This window comes from Chelon labrosus, assembly GCF_963514085.1.
Source record: "Chelon labrosus genome assembly, chromosome: 16".
NCBI classification, from domain to species: domain Eukaryota; kingdom Metazoa; phylum Chordata; class Actinopteri; order Mugiliformes; family Mugilidae; genus Chelon; species Chelon labrosus.
This window is the reverse complement of record NC_140349.1, coordinates 25,911,656-25,929,114: the sequence shown is the minus strand read 5'-3', so window position 1 is coordinate 25,929,114 and position 17,459 is coordinate 25,911,656. Positions and strand designations below refer to the sequence as shown.

The following is a 17,459-nucleotide window of genomic DNA, read 5'->3' as shown; positions in this document are numbered from 1 at the left end:
TGATTAAACTATGTTCTGTGCCAATTCACACGAAGCAGGTTGCTTATTTGCATTGATTTTAATTGGGTTGGTTTGCGGTCTTTCATAAAATAATATTTTGCTGCCCCCTTGTGGTGAGATCGGGAATGTGACTGAGGAGCACTGCAGTAGCAGAACATTTTGTACATTTCGAGGGGCCAGCCAGTAAATAACTAAATCTTTGTTGCGACAAAGACAAAGATTGTTAAACAGAATCTTGCAACAATTAAATCTTTGTCGCAAAAAGTATTTAAAATCGCATTAAAAGTTATTTACCGGTTAGTCCTTCAAGATACAAAATGTTCTGCTACTGCAGTGCTCTTCAGTCACATTCTTTGTCCTGACAAGTGACTGCTCTGCCTGTAGCCTTTCATTGTAACATTTCCTCAAAAATTATGTGATCAATTTTCAATGATTAAAGCAATACGTTTAGGTTGAAAACAACTTTATAATGTGTGTAATTCAGATTGATGCTCACACATTTTGGGTTAGAATGGAAAGTGTAACTCGGTTAATTCAGTTAATTTCCCACACTCTTTTCTCTTTCTTCTTGAAAACTCCTATGAACATCAGCATGAGAAGTCATCCTTTCACTCTAAAGAATTTCAATATTTTCCTTGGTTTCTGTTTGGGAGTCGCTGCTCGACACTCTCCACACGCCATACATGAACTTGCACTTTAACTCTTCACAACTAAATTGTTTTTGTAATTTTAAATCTTAAACCTAGTCCTGTTGTGTGTCCAGCATTTATGCAACCAGAATAAGAGCTAACTTATATAAAATGTGTTTCATTTGGCCTATAAAGGTCTTGAAAGGTTAGCTCAACAGCCTGCAAGAAATGTGTAGCTGCTATGAATTTGTGCACATAATATACTGTGATGTTAAAAAGTTTTTGCCCCCTCCCTGATTTCTTATTTTGCAGGTTTGTCACACCTAAATGTTTCAGATCATCAAACAAATTTAAATATAAGACAAAGATAACACAAGTAAACACAAAATGCAGTTTTTAAATGAAGGTAGGGAAAAAAAATCTAAACCTACATGGTCCTGTTTGAAAAAGTGACGTGGAAGTAAAGTGAAGAAGACCAGAAGGCGAGATCAATGCCGAGATCCAAAGAAATTCAGGAACAAATGAGAAAAAAAGTAACTGAGATCTATCAGTCTGGAAAAGGTTATAAAGCCATTTTAGAGAGCCGTTATCCACATATGGCGGAAACATGGAACAGTGGTGAACCTTAACAGGAGTGGCCAGCCAATCAAAATTACCCCAAGAGCGCAGCGCCGACTCATCCAAGAGCTCACAAAAGACCCCACAACAACATCCAAAGAACTGCAGGCCTCACTTGCCTCAGTTAAGGTCAGTGTTCATGTCTCCACCATAAGAAAGAGACTGGCCAAAAATGGCCTGCATGGCAGAGTTCCAAGACGAAAACCACTGCTGAGCAAAAAGAACATAAAGGCTCGTCTCAGTTTTGCCAGAAAACATTTGATGACCCCCAAGACTTTTGGGAAAGGTGTGTGTCCCATTAGATCTGGCGTAAAAGTGACACCGCATACCAGAAAAAGAACATAGCAAAAGTAAAATATGGTGGTGGTGTGATGGTCTGGGGCTGTTTTGCTGCTTCAGGTCCTGGAAGACTTGATGTAATAAATGGAACCATGAATGTCTACCAAAAACTCCTGGAGGAGAATGTCTGGCAATCTGTGCGTGACCTCAAGCTGAAGCGAACTTGGGTTCTGCAGCAGGACTATGATCCAAAACACACCAGCAAGTCCACCTCTGAATGGCTGAGGAAAAAACAAAATGAAGACTTTGGAGTGGCCTAGTCAAAGTGCTGAATCCTACTGAGATGTTGAGATATTGAGAATGCAAAGATGAGTGGGCCAAAATTCCTCTACAGCGCTTTAAAAGACTCATTGCAAGTTATCGCAAACGCATGATGGCAGTTGTTGCTGCTAAGGGTGGCCCAACCAGTTATTAGGTTTAGGGGGAAAATGTGGATTTTTTGAATTGTGACATTTGAAGGAGAAATTATTTTATTTAACAAAGCTCTTTACACTGCCTTGTATATGTTGAGATGATGCCCAAACAAGTTGTTTGATATCATTGTGAGTATTTGCACGTGATGTAATGAAAGCTGTGAATGTTAAATCAATGTAATAACACGATGCATTACTTATTGAACTGACCCATGAACAGACACCGGACCTCTCTGGTTGAATGTAATAAATGACAAGTTTATTGTTGCACAAAATATACAAAATAACAAGCAAATGGACATCCCCTGCCCCTCCCCACCCATTTAGCATCCCTTCCTTCCCTCTGGTTCATTCGCCATTAATGAAGCTGAATTTCTGAAACCTATGACTACGGCAAGTCCGATGGTCCAAGCCAAACGCATGGTAATTCTGAGAGACAACACATACCCAATTTCAGCGTCACTGAACAATTAAAAATGAATAAAAACACCTTATTTACACATTTCTGTCAGAACTTTTACAACATGCCATCTATGTATTTATACAGAATATGCTTGTGCACATACCCCTGTATAGAAAATATATTATAAGATCAAATTAAATTAGACTAAGGGCTATAGACATCCAAAGTACAGCACTTCTTTTTAAATCTCCTTTAGAACATTTTTATTTGTATTTCCCATTTATTGAATGACTTTATCAACCTCGTACTAAAAGAAAGCTCTAGTTGTATGCAGGTGTCGGTTGTGTTTTTTCCTTGTACACCCAAAGCGGGTCATGTAGATGCCTGTTGACAAAAGCCTTACATATTTACACTTGAACATTCAGATCTCTCTCAAAGTGTGTGTGTGTATAAATCTGACCACCTTCTGACTTGTGTGTGATTTCACGTCATGTTGGATGTTTCTAATCCTTTCTTAAAAAGATGTTCAGCGATGTATTAAAGGACTGCAAGACTCCGTGCCCTGAAACCTTCCAATTTGGCTTATTGACGATGCAATAAGAGCGTAAACCAATCAGCTTTGGCACTGAGTGAAGAAGTAAAATGTGCTGTGGTTTGCTAGAATGCCTTTCTTAGATCTTCCAGGCTGTGTCAAACAATATTCTTTCATCATTTTTAAGCCAAATGATTTCTAACAAGCACGCACTGTGATATCAAAACCCACTTTAGCACCATGGAGAGAAAGACAGCAAGAGTGAAGGACATTGTTCAAGTAAAGCCAGACAACTCACTAGATGTTTTGTGCTGGCACTCTACATGGGTGTATCTTTTATGTTTTTGTGCCAAGGAAAAACCACGCATCCAGTGGATGGATGAGGAAGAAATGACGGCGAAAATGTAAGCATCCTAAAAGGGCTGCTCCTGTCTCTGCCGCCCATCCTCCAGCCGCACTGATTTGGAAAAGAAGTGAAACAGGTGGAAGCAAATCTCCGGAGTGTATCCATCACATTGCTTTCATGAGACGTGGAGATCAGTGCAGCTGAAGGCGACGGAGAGTCTGTAATGAATAGCTGAAAACCCCTCCAATTCAATGGTGTGTGTGTGTGAGAGAGAGAGAGAGAGAGAGAGAGAGAGAGGGCAGCGCGGGAAAATCTCAGAGAACCAGTTTGGGATCAGATTGCAGGGGAAAGGAGATGGTGTTGTTTTCAAAGTGTGTGCAAAAATACTTGTCAGACTACCGCTGGAACATGAACCCTTATTTTGTACATTTTCAGTTTGCTGACCTTAAATTTTCCAATAAATCTTCCTCTTTAATCCTACATACTCTTCTGCATGTGTTTCACTTCTTTTAATATATATCTATATCTTCTTTTCTGGCTTTTTTCTCTTTTCTTACTTTACAAAATGAGAGACAGAATGATGGACAGCTGACAATATATATAATTATTTTCCTCTTCTTACTATCATCAGGTCACTCTTAACCTGGGGATGATTTTCTTTGTTCGTTGTAAACAAACAGGTTTATCAGCCACTGGCGTTTGTTTCCTCCTGTTCTTTTTTCTCCTCCTTCAAGTGCGCTCCTTCCTTTCTCCCTCCCCCCTTTGAGCTCCTCTCGCTTTCATTGCAGGAGGGCCCTGATTTGTTTGGAGGTGCTGTCATCGTTTAGATGCCGTGTTGTATACCTGAAGGAGAAAAAGAGAAGTTTGCTGACATCTCTTACAGATCCTGTCTCAGTCTGCTGCTTCTACATTTATACACACCTCAGCGCATTCAGGAGTCCCTCCACACTGTTGGACGGTTGCTCTTTCAGCACCTTGATGCAGCCCTTCATCTGTTGGTCACAAAGACAACACATGGAGTTAGAGAAAGGTCAGCAGCTTCAGATCAGCCACATCGCCTGCTGCTGCTGCTGCTGCTGCTATTGTTGTTGTAGCCAAACACTGACACAAATACACTTTTGCATTTAGAAAAGGAAGTGACCTCATTTATCAAGGCCACATTAAAAACAATTCATGCACAACACCAGACCAGTGACACCAGATTGGTTTATAAAATGAAGCAACATCTATTTGGGTTGTCTCTTCATGTGGAAATAAGTTGCTACCAGCTTAATGAAATGGTAACGTTTGCTCCTCAGATTTTTCATGTTTTAAACTTCCCATCTTATAACTCTCATTTGTTCCCAGAATCTGTCTTTTGAGTTTCAGCTCAAAATACAGCACTGATGATTCATTCTACTGTGCCTGTAAACCTCACTGTCTGTTGCTTTAAATGAGCTGTTGCTGACCCGGGCAGTGGTGTCCTTTTCCTGACAGGTTCATGGATTTCCCAGCAAAAATGAGGTGGGAGAACCAATATGGCTGCTAATAATGACACAAGAGTTCAACCTATATATTTAAACAATTATCTGCCTGTGGGGGTTAAAAGTAAAGCCAGTACAGAAATGTAAAAAGTCAAGTCAGTCCCCAAAGATGTTAAAATGTCCCACTTTACAGCAGAAATAAGCATGCTCACAACCTGTTGCTTCCCATAGCTAATTCATCCATTCATAGCACTACCCGGGGGTGAATACCGTTCAAATTGTATTAAGGATTACTGTAAAATGATGCAATAAATAAAGTCACTTTGTCACTGGTAACTTTGCTGTCTCCAAACAAATTTATGTTTTGAATCCATTTGCCAACTAAAACTCTCCACTGAAGCCAAGACACAAAACAGAATCATTTTGTGGACTAGTGCTGGTTTTATTGACTGATGTAAAAACCTTCTCACACAACCCTGTAATGATTTACTGTGAGAAAGACATTAAATACTGATGACTTGTGATTCATGAGTATTGATTTACTCGTGTGAAATGTAATCAAGAGGGCAGTTTAACACTATTTTATGCTTTCCTGTAAAACCACATTGACCTTGACTAGCTCCTTTGCAATAGATGTAATGCAGAAGAGGGTGATTTTATAACAAACAAGAGCCATATTTAGAAATGCCTGGACAGCATTAACGTTTGTGTGAGAGCATGCAAGTGTTTGTACTCACGTCAATTTTGGAGGTCTTTGCAAAAGCCCCGACAGGGTGAACATGGTCGTACAGGATGATGACACCCACCATCACCCTCATGCAGAACAGCATGGTGTCTGTGTTGGTAAACCGACAGCGGTACTCCCTGAGGTGGAGACAGTTACATGAAAAAAATAAAATAAAAATGGTTTAACAATATACTTTGTTAACATTTGTTCAGTCAGACCATTGAACAAGATGATACTTGCAGTCCGGGCGACAGAGAACAAGTTTCTACTGACGTTTTATTCAAACAAAGACACATCCAATAAAAGAGACTAAACTGTTTAAATTTGGCATGAAGGACTCTATTGAATTAGTTTCTCTCATTGAGAAGGCCTCTTTAGTGTTCACTTGAAAGGGCCTGTTAATGAGAATTTAGGTTTCTGACCTTCAGAGAGAGAACAACACGGGGAGATGAAGGGAGGAAGGAAGGGAAATAGATAAGAGTACTCACGGAGTCTCCAGCATGACGCGACACACACAGGCCATGGTGCTCAGGCAGTCTGTGGTGTCCTCTATGGGCAAGGTCTTATTCTGATTGAAGACAAAAGAGAAATCAGGGCAGATATGAGACAATGAGACTGAAGTTACAACAATGCGTTCTACCACAAGGTGGAGACGTAGCTCAGTTAAGAAGCATGTCCAGTGCATTTCTTACAAGAATGAGCATTGTATCAGAGCAGTAATTGTTACACAGTATATGAAGATTTTACTTGGTTATGGATTAAGTTATCTAACAGTTATTAAAAAAATCCTTTATTCAACTAAATTTAATTTAACCAGGTAAAAAGTCCAGTTAAGAAGCCAGCCAATTTAGTACATAATATTCATGCTGGTAACAAAGGAAGAAATAATAGGACACAGAACAGTACATTAGAAATATAAAAAGTCGCCCACATGTCAAAAGAAAAGATGCCACACAAAACTCCCACGTAGCACATGTTGACTGTAAGGAACTAAGATGAGCTCAAATGTTTATTTAATGCAGCAAAAACAGTTCATGGTTATGACTTAATGCAACTAGTTAGAGGGATAAGAGATGTTAGCCTACAGGTCAGGTCATTCCAAGAACATTGGCCGTGGTTATTTTTGCACAAATACAAACTTAAAGCACATATAGGTGGTCTGTACATTAACATGTGCCAGTGCTGCATCCTGTACACAGCAAGTCAAGATCATCCGACCACATTATTACAGTGTACAATTATTAGAATTTATCTTGGCTGCATCTCACACAAAATAATTCCTACTTACACTGTAATAAATCAGTAGTAAAGATCCAAGAATATATCACTGCCTATTTAACAATAAAAGGAAACATTTTAATACATTTACTCTTTAAGATGTATTTTGAGAAGCAGTTAAGTCTACAAGGCATCAATCTTAGCTTGAGCTCCGTAACCAAGCACAAATCTATGAATCTGACACTGGACTTATGTGGAACGTACCTCTGAAACAAACTTGGTGGTGGCGTTACTCAGAGTCTTCAGCATGGGTGTAGCCTCAGCATAGAACAGAGACATCCGATTGGCCATCTCATTGTTAACCTCGTTCTCTGCCTCCAGCTGTGTGCCAAAACAAAACAGGTATCATACTGAGAGAAGACTTAATCAATTATACTCATCCAATAATCATGTCATGCGGCAGGTGCAACAAGGGCATAATGATGAAGCCAATCCTGGCTCTAATTAGTGTAACTTGAATGTCAAATGAAATATTGATTGTACACAACACATTTGTGTTGTTGGGAAGAAAAGGAACGCCTCCTCTTCAGCTTTAATGACTGAAGAGAAAATTTTGATCTGTAAGGCCTCACCTGCTGGTTGTTCAGCCTGTTCCTACTGATGGTCCTCCTGTAGTAGCTGAAGTCATTCTGAATGGCTGGATTTGTCATCTGCACAGTGAAAGAAAAAGGGAATATGTGATTTCACGGGGCTATTCAGTGAATTTATTGATTCCCCGGTACAGTACACAAAGAATGATTATGTTCACCTTTAGTTCATCAAAGCTGAGTGTAAAGTGGAGGATCTCAGCAAACTGTTTGGCCAAGGCCTGCTCTCTCTCCAGGTGCTGCATGGGAGCGTAGGGTGGGCTCGTCAGCGCCTCCAGCAGGCTGCGCAAGGCATTCTCTGCAAGTATGCACACACTTTAATGTCAGAAAATCCTCCACTCAAGCAAGAAATTGCACGTCACACTGTACAGCCTGAAGATTCCTTCATGTCAACAGCTGAACAATAAGATGCAGCAGGATTTCAAGCGTCACCTCTCTTGTTGGATATCACAGGATGCCTGCTGGATCCTGCATTTAGTTTTGAACACTGCGATCTGGCCTCAGGCAGAAAAACACACCTTTGGAGCCCCTCTGAGCACAGGGCTCAGGTCATCCAGGAGACCTCCACTGACTGAGATTTAAGAAGAAATAAAAATATCCGAGCCCACAGAGTGTGAAACAACATGCCTGCTCTCCTTTAACTGTTCAATCATTTATTAAATAGCCCAAGCTGATAAGCTTTAAATGCAGGTGTGAACACAACCAAGATGCATTTAGAACCGAGCTCTCAGACCACATTGCTTCAGCAGTGTGAATGCAGTGTGTCCTGGCCACAATGAAAGACCGCCTACTCAACTGATGTCCCCTGCATTAGCATGTTTCCCTTCATTTCATTCATTTCAAGATGGACCGATAGACTCGAAGTGTCTATTCATTAATAGGGAGAGCCTTTTAATAAGATTTGTCCTTGTAGTTGTTAACTAACTAATAGAAAAGAGTTAACAAATAAAATTACTGAATATGAGTAGGACATGTGCAGTGTGGTCAATGGTATTAGCGACATTCAGATTTGCTGGCAGGGCTGTAGACTCTGTTAGTCTTATTAGTTTGGTCTTTACTAAGCTTCTCCAGATCAACAGGGTTTGCCTTCTATGATCGCAGGTATTAACAATAAATTTCACTCTACAATGCACACCTAAATGAATATAGTCTTTAAGTGGTGCTCCACAGAGACAAAATAGCATCCCTGTGTATGTATCTCCTGGACCAGTGACCATACATTTCCCCTGTGTCAGATATTGAAGCCTTTTGCGGCCTGTAACAAATCAGACACCAGAGCTGGACCTCGGAGGCTAGAGTGTAGTATTGATGCCTCAGAAGCAAAGCCTCCTGGGGCCCCAAGCCCTTCCTCTGCATTAAAAATGCATAAGGGCTTTCTATAAATACAGCACTGAAGTGTTTCATCTAAAGGGCCTGAGCACAAACCCCAGTCTCCCTCCTGCTGTTAGCACAGAGCACACGGTCCCTATGCTCTGCACTGACTCTTCACGCTTTATAGAGACATATTGGGCAGAGAGACACTGCAGCAGCTTGTTTACCAGACACAAGACCTCTTCACTTTCTTTGATCAAATAACAAAATAAATCAAAGGTGGTGCAAGGGGGGGAAAGAAGGAGAGATGGTGTAGATACTCTGAGTCATTAGGATTTCATCCCCTTTTCTCCATCAGGGTGGTAAGGCATTGTCTGTTTGATTGTATCTCATAGATACATTAGTGCTTATCCATTATCATCAATTATTAGTCAGCCCTCATTGTATGGTAAGCTGAGAACACAATGTCCCTGAGATCGAAGTATTATTGGAAGGCAGCGCAGAGGCGGCAGCTGAACTCCATTTCTCTGCTCGTACTTCTCTCTCTCTCTCTCTCTCTCTCTCTCTCTCTCTACTCCCTCCGTCTCTCATAGCACTGGACGGCCATGTACCACTGTTTCCATAGCAACGGCTGCCTGGCTGCTAGGTCAGGATGCTGCAGAGATGGCTGAGAGGACATCATAATGTGTGTAATGTGAGTGTGCATGTTAAGGAATGCTGTTGGACTGAAATTCTTCTTAAGAAAGGTGAGGTTGAGCTTCTCAGAGTATCTAGACTTATTTTCATCACTTTCAGGGTAATCTTCCTCTAATTAAATAAGAAACATGTACAATGAGTCCCCTGTGCTTTGGATACATTATCACTTTAAATATACAGTCTGTGGCTTGCAGCATGAGTCTCACACCCTACAGCTGTCAAAGCCACAGACGCAACAGCTAAAACAGACACCTTCATGCACTGCAAGCATCGCATATGCTCAGTATTAAAACAATGGAGTAATTCCACACAAACCAAGAGCAGAGAGAGATGTTTTAGGTTTGTCAGACTGCAAGAAAAGCTCACATCCTGCTAAAGCGACATGAATGCAAGGGATACTCCTTTTCCTGTGTGCACTCTTCACCTCCTCTTCTGCACCCGTCTGCCTGCCATCCTCTGACTCTATAACTCTATACTCTATACAACACTTTCACCTACTGAGGTGAAGCTACTTAATGCTTCTTTGATAACTGAGCAGCTGACAGTAAACACGGTCTATATTTAAATGTGCATTAAAGATGCTTGCAGCTATAATTTAAGCTCCTGTTTTACCTGCAGCATGGAGGCCATGAGAGAGGGTGATACATCACTTTCTGGTATGCTTTTTTTGTAGAGCTTGTGTAATGGCCATGCTTACCAAGTCGCAGTGAGAACTCATAGAACCTCTTCAGCTTGGCCACCAGGGGGCAGACTGCGTTCCAGGCCTTCTCCTGGAGAGCCAGGTCGCCTGGGTTCTGGATGGCCTGGAGGTCGGGTAGCAGAGGCAGATGTTACTTTCCAAGAAAGGATTTTAAAAGATTCCAATTTCTTCTTCTTTTTTTTTTTTAACTGTCCAATCTTTTCTATCCTTGCTTCCTTAAAGCAATTAAAGCAACAGCCCAATGACGAGCATACAACTAAAAATGTCTTAGTTGCACTCTCAGTACTTTCCAACTTCCCCACTGTGGCAGTCCCCCAAACCAGTTTGTTCCTGCTTAAACCGTAATCGTTAACAGTTCGCAAATACCTGTTTTCCAAAAGACTCAGTAATTTCCTGAAAGAGCTAGATAGAGCTGGTGAGCATTTAGATAGATAGACAGACACTTTATTAATCCCAAACTGGGAAATTTCACATTGTGACAGGATGACGGATGTGAGACTTTCATTGTCAATATTAACGTCTCTTTTTAAAAATAAAAAGACTTTAAAAATAGATTCATGCTCAGCTGATCTTATAATGGCACAGTTGTAGTGACAAAGTCAGTTGCCAGTTAAAAATTGGTTGCAGGAGCTTATATAATACAACAATTGTATGGACAGGTGATGTGTCTAATCCCAAGATTCTAAATCCTCAAGTTAGGAAGCAAGGAGAGGAAATGATTCAGCATGTACAAATGTAGTTAAACTAACAGCTATCATACCGTAGAAAGAACTGGTCTGCAGTAAAGTGGTGAATAAAGCTGAACCTGAACACAGTGTACTGCAGCTGGTGTTCATCTAATGGATGATATTTATGCCTCCGCTATAACATTGCCACCAAAAACAACATATTGCATGAAGTGTTTGTTTGGAAATTACTTTCACACATTTCTCTGTCAGCCTATATTTAGTGTATACTGCATGTCATAGACTACATGTGAGATTTCAATAGTAGACCATGTCAATCACACATCAGTCTTTTTTTTTCCTGCGCTGTGGCCTGCCAGTTTATCAACGCTGAGCACTCATCGAGTGCTCGGTGCTCACTTCTCGTATCTCCTGGCCCGCGCCGTTATAGGACTGCAGCTCGGCAAGGATCCCATGAGCCTCCTCCAGCACGGCGCTGACCTGGTTCCACACGGCTGTTTCTGCCTCCGTCGGCTGGGCATCTGCAAGGGGAGGGAGGAAGGAAGGGAAGTAAAGAGAAGGAGAGGGAGAGGGAAGTGAGAGTGTGGTGTAAGGAGCGGGAAGAGGTGGACATGTTTAGGGGAGGTGGCAGAGAAACACGGAGATGTTTGAGGAAAGAGGGAGGTTAGTCAGTAAGGAAAAGCTAAAATGGTGACATCCTAGAAGGCCAGATAAAAACCTGAGATTAACTATTACATGCCTGCAGATCGTAGACTCAAATAATCACTGCAACCATAAATATCAAAGGTGAAAATCTGGCCATTAACACAGAGTTATCACCAGAGACTGGTAAGGCATCCTCTGTCACACAGCGAGGTCTGGTTACAGCGTGGTCACCAAATAAAGACCTGAAGATGACAAGCCAGTTTCACTTCAGGGAGCAGTATGGAAGTTATGACCAATAGTCTGAATGTTGATGGTTTTCAGATGCAGTAAAAGTTTCTGGATTGCACCACCTGGGTAACGTGTCTGACTCCTGGACTATAATCGTCTCTGCTGTCCATTCAAAAGAGATTTACACTGGCCTGGATAAGTGTAATTGCCCCATCAGATTCATGTAAGAGTCTTATCCATCTTATTCTCACTTTCTGTTTTCACTTCCACTTGTATGAATGAGTAGAGACGTTTTAAGTTTTTTTTTTTGCTCTTGAGGTTTAATTGTGACAAATGTTAAAACCAACAAGCAGCAGGGAGGACAGCCTCTGGGCATGCACAGCCTTTATCTTTCTCTGTTTCACACGTACACACTGAGCAGCACACGCACTGTAAAGTCAGTGCTCTGCTGCAGGGCACCTCCCTATCGCAGTTCTGCTTTGTCGGCCCGTGTGGCGTGCTGCACGTGTTTGAGGGGCACAGTTTAGAATGTGTCCTCTTGAGTCATCACTGTGTTTGCTTTTCTCGTTGTTAAAAATGAGAGTGTGACTGTGCCCAGGCAGCTCTCTACATGCATTAGCACTGCGTAGATTCTTTTTGCACCTATTGCTCTGCCTCCCTGCAGAGAAATAGTAATCACAGAATATTTCCTGTGCTACCTGCTATAATAAGCACAGCAAGCACTGCTATTTCCGCGACCTCTCGCTAATGCGCTCCTTCAATCTTCTAGTAAACAACACCACATTATATTTACGACTGCGGCCACCAATTAAAACGATTTCAGCATAAACTTTTAGCATTTAAAAGAGCATTACTTTCTTGTCTAGATTTAGATGTGAGGATTGGCACCACTCTTATGTTTGTAAGCTACAGTTAGCTCCTCTTAGCATAAAGACGGGAAGCAAGGAGAACAGATTGCCAGAGTCTGTTTTTACAGTGCATGCCGGGTTTTACCTTCACTAAACTCTCTGTTTAGTGGCCACTCAATAGTGAGCAGTGAATAGTGATTTCAGATATTGTCATTTCACTTCACCGCCACTCATTCATCTGTGCAGTCGTCATTTGGATTACATGTTATGGATTTTTCATATCCATTGTGGACTTTTTTGCCATTGGCCGTTTTGGCCATTATATACTGTATAGCAGTGAATACACTGAATATACACTTGAATAAATGGTGGATGCTAAACTGTAGTAAACTGGAGTAATTTTCCTTACTACTGCCCAGAAATCTATCATGGTGACTCCAGGAAATAACTGCAGCCAGCCAAAAAATAGTCCAACCACATATTATCATTTTTACTTTGTTTTTGGTAATGATTATCTCAGAGGGAGACGAGCTTCAATTTTCTAACCTCGAAAGAAAAGCTAACACTTTCCAAAATGATCTAACTATTTCTTTAAGATGTTTTAATGAATCGGGTTTGCGATAATTCAGTTCAAGAATAATCTTATGCTTGGACTTAGAGGCCAGGTTTTTACAGACATCAGGTAATTCCAAGCATCACACTGTCACGTGTGTGATGGAAACTTTAAATGAGAAATCGTTTGTTTGTTTTTTTTGCATCTTTTCATCCAGAAGGTTTGTATTGCAACGAGCATATGACCACGAATGATTTCATGAGAGCTGAGTGCATCTTAAACCAGACTTGGTGCTGTGTGACAGAGGTGAGTGTGTCTCTGGGCTGAGGGGGAGAGCTCACAGATGGCATACGGGTGGGTGAGGGAGGGGGAGGGACGTGTCTAAAGCTGCCATTCCAGAGTCTGACTCATTGCAGTAGCTTTTGAAGTATAGTGAATCACAGGCATAATAAACGAAGGGGGGGATTCGTCCTATTTGACAGCTGACGTCTCTCGCCAGCAGTGAGCTCTCCCACTCCCACTGTAACATTCAGCCAGTAAAGGAAGAGGAGGAGTAGGAGGCAAGCTGTTACAGGGGGAAAGTGGTTGAGGAGGGGCAGAATATGTTGGGATACAGTGCAAAATATCTGCATCTTTATAATACATTTAGTCACATAGTCAGTGTTAAAATCTTCAGTTCAGGATTAAGCCTACATGTGTGGCAAAAGTAAAAAAAAATGTAGTGAAATAAGTTTTGTGTAGGTTAATGACTGAAGAAAACCCTTAAAAATTTTTTAGCCACATCAGCAGGTTGACTGCAGACTCTTGACAGACACAGGAAATACAGCCTTTTATGTGTGTCTGCACCGCAGGTACAGCGGAAGACCATAGTTCTTAGGATTAGCTCCTATACGTCAAAGTAGGTAGTAGTTCCTGCACAAAAGGAACCTGGAGTGATGTAAGTGAACGTTGGTTGGTTGAACACATTAATGAACAAATGACACTGGTCAAATGTTAGCCATGTACATAAAGTAAAGTTAGCTTTTAAAAGTGTGACAAAACGCTGAGAAATAGACTAACACTGAATTCACGGCCTTGTGGAGCTGTGAATTCAGTGAGCTTGTGGTTAAGACATGGGAAATTGTGTACAGTAGAGTTGAAGTGGTAGTGTCTGTTTTAGAAACATGTAGTAAACATGCTAATCCACATGTTAGCATTGGGCCTGTGACTGTATCAGCATGCTGGTACACTCACATACACAATCTGGGAACATGTTTTACTTGCTGTAGAAACTTCATCAAGATTTTAACACTGAGTACTCAAAATTGAAGTAAAAAATTGTTAGGATGGATTATTTCACACTGTATAGTTCAGAAGCCACTGACTGGCAAAATGGGGAAAGGAAAGGATAGAGGTGATTTTATTTACCAGTCGTTTTTCAACAGTCACTCTTTCAATTTCTCTTTATCAGTCTCACACTCTTTCACACATTGTTGAGTGAAAAGCACACGCACATGCGCTCAGATAGGTCAGACACACAACAAGTCACACAATAAGGGATGAGGAGATGAGTAGGTGGAGGGATGACGATAGACTTGTTGTAAGCCATCGTCATCCCTGGGCAACAGAAACCCACACAGGACCGGCATTCAAGGTTTCTTCCTGCTCAGTTTTTGTAGCTTAGCAGATCAAAGCATCATTGTTGTCATTTTGCTACAGTGTCGCCATGCTATTGTGTGTCTGTCTGAGTCTAATAAGATGTGGCGCGTGTGAATAAGACCCTTTACAAAGAAGCCAAATGACTTTCAAATGCCAGTCCCTGGAGCAGAATTTGGAAGACAAACAGAGGGGATAGAAGGAAGAGCTGAGGAGGGGAAAAGGGCTAAATAAAGACATAAAGATGATACAATGGTCAGCTAAGATGGATGGAATGACAAAAAAGGAAAGGCAACGAAGAGAAAGGGAGAACTCAAAAAAATAAGAAGCGGATGGTCTCACGTTCAAAGTCAAGGAAAACTATTGGGCCATGCTCAAGTTCGGCGCAAGCCAGCACTTTCAGGAGGTTTCCCATGAGCCCCCTGGAACAGAGAGAGGGGAGAAGTCTGTGGGTGATGAGGGGACGGGTGTCGGGGGTTGTGCGCATGTGGTTGTATATGTGCGTGCGTGTGAGCCACATGTGTGTGGAGTGGTGGGCAGGAGGCGAAGGTGTCGAGATGCAGTTGGGGGGTGGGATGAGAGGAGGTTGTTGTAATGGCATGGTGGAAGTATGTCCTGGGTGAAGCATGGCAACATGGACGCAGAGCTGTTTAATCCCACTCTCGTGCTTTTATTTAAAGATTTCTCGGACATGATGGTAGCAGTGATCATATTTAAAGGGCAATAAGGAGAATTCTTAATACAAATAATCAATAACATAAGAATATACATCTCAGTTGCACCTAACTGCCCAGCATTAATGTCAATGTACATGATATTATATTAGGTTTCAGTAGAAACTGATGAAAAACTGCAAAGAAATCATGCCTTATATTTGAGAAAACAATAAGAGTATGCAGTAAAGGTGCACAATATTTCCCCTGAGAAAGAATGAAAACAAACCTAAAAATAAAAGTACATTACACAGTCCCATTTCATTTAAATTCCTCCATTACTGGGCAGGTGTTAATAACCTATACAAGAGCTCTGCATTAGACTTGTAAATGAAAACTGGAGCAGCAAAACTGTTTCCATTTGATGAACACTGAGAATGCTCTTACCAAATGCAGGCACTCCTTTAAGTTATTCAGTTGTTGCATTTGTTTTTACTAATGAATCTAATCCCATAAATTTAACAGACAATGGGATTATTCTCTGGAGATCTCACTGCTGCTGTTTCTTGTTTGCCTCACTCATTCACTGTATACCATCATTACTTGGAGAGTGGGACTAAAGAGTTTGTGACAATGACAAACCACACCCTCAACAACGCTCCATCACACCATCAGCAACTCAGCATCCAAACGCCGCCTCCCCCATGACCCGCGCCCGCTGACCCCCAGCTGCACGCCTCCGCTCCACAAACGTGCACTCACAGTTCAAGCACACAGGCACATGCACACACACCCGGGTGCTCACTTACTTTCAAAGTCCAGGAAAAAATGTGGACAGTTCTCTAAATCCTTGCCAAGGACCTTAATGAGGTTCCCCATGGCTGGCGACCTGGACGGGAGGAAACAACAAAATGCATACAGTACGCAGAACCTGGCAACCCGCATAAAAACACACAGCAGGCACTTGAACAACACAGCAGGATGTGACTGGTTTAGTTTTCACTCTTCTGCAATTCTCTAATTATCTCATTGCTCATCCATCCTTCTGTCTAAGCAATATGTCCAGAACGGAGTCAGACATCCCAGTCATAAATGACACTGATCACAGTTTGTATCTAATACACAGCATACGCCGTATTCAATTACAGGAGCGCCTAAATCCAGTAGTGAATCATTTAGCTCACTTAGTGGAAGTCACTAGAGCTGAGCAGTGGTTTTAATCCATTTACATTACTATAGTAACCTAATAAAAGCCTGCCATGTTGAGGCCGCACTACTTCTAATATTCTTTATGTACAGCAGTCTATAGATACTTTATGACAAGCTCTTTATACCTTCTACCCGAAAGCCAGATGCCAGGGCTACTGTTGGCTAGACAGGACCTACAAGTCAGCAGGATTGGGTGTCCAGATAAAGGAACATGTAGGGGTCCCTGTTTTCAGCCTTTACAGCACTGGTTGGGCAGATTTATCAATGCAGTCAAACGAGTCAAATGTTCGAACTGGGATGAGCCAAACCACAAAATTTGGTTTTGATTAAGTAACAAGAACACAACCACCAACAGTTATGTGTTGCAATTTATGAGGTGGATGCATAATTAATGGCATACCTCAGAATTTCAATATCGTCAAATGAGCGGTCACTTTTTCCCTTCCCTAATTAATCCTTTTAAATCACATTTGGTTTTGTAAATTTTAACTAACGAGTCTATCAGGATATTATCTCTCTATTTTTAGATCTATTTTTTGCCTCCAGTCCTACTAACGCTAGCATGTATACTCAAAACAGAGTTTAGTAGTATCAGTACCCAGTATCAGTAGCTGGCCACACATAGCTGAAACCCACCGATCCTTATTTAAAATCATCTGAAACTTTCCCATGACACCTGCTGTAATTTTATTTGAAATTCTAGAATTCTTCCTTTTGCTCGAGTCGTCATGTAGCTTTACTAAAGAAGAGGAACAAGCTGATAACGAATATGCGATGCTGTCATACTGTGTGGCATTATATTATTTTTAGAATCCGAGAGCTGCCTGGACAGGACATTTCAACCAGCAAGTGGGCTCAGAGGCCACGCACGTATGTTGCACTAAAAACACACAATAAACACACACAAAAAACAAGTGGAATCCTATTTTCAAAAATGACTCTCAGCTGAGTATGAAAGTC

At 41.4% G+C, this 17,459-nt stretch overlaps 1 protein-coding gene across 3 annotated transcripts in view; it reads right to left on the bottom strand.

The window, feature by feature from the left end:
• Positions 1-2,182: 2,182 nt before the first annotated feature.
• The window catches only part of fam49al (family with sequence similarity 49 member A, like), a 29,220-nt gene continuing 13,943 nt past the window's right edge, over positions 2,183-17,459 (bottom strand). For 2 of the 3 annotated variants that reach the window (XM_084563883.1, XM_084563884.1), the window contains exons 3-12: positions 14,980-15,059; positions 11,128-11,249; positions 10,040-10,145; positions 7,497-7,633; positions 7,321-7,398; positions 6,953-7,069; positions 5,959-6,038; positions 5,481-5,607; positions 4,202-4,272; positions 2,183-4,123 (exon numbers count right to left, since the gene is read on the bottom strand). In XM_084563883.1, coding sequence (XP_084420009.1) covers positions 4,060-4,123; positions 4,202-4,272; positions 5,481-5,607; positions 5,959-6,038; positions 6,953-7,069; positions 7,321-7,398; positions 7,497-7,633; positions 10,040-10,145; positions 11,128-11,249; positions 14,980-15,052 — 975 coding nt within the window. In that variant the 5' untranslated portion in view covers positions 15,053-15,059 and the 3' untranslated portion in view covers positions 2,183-4,059. Of the gene's footprint in view, positions 4,124-4,201; positions 4,273-5,480; positions 5,608-5,958; positions 6,039-6,952; positions 7,070-7,320; positions 7,399-7,496; positions 7,634-10,039; positions 10,146-11,127; positions 11,250-14,979; positions 15,060-16,099; positions 16,180-17,459 lie in introns of those variants that run through there. The other variant, XM_084563885.1, reaches the window with a different exon arrangement.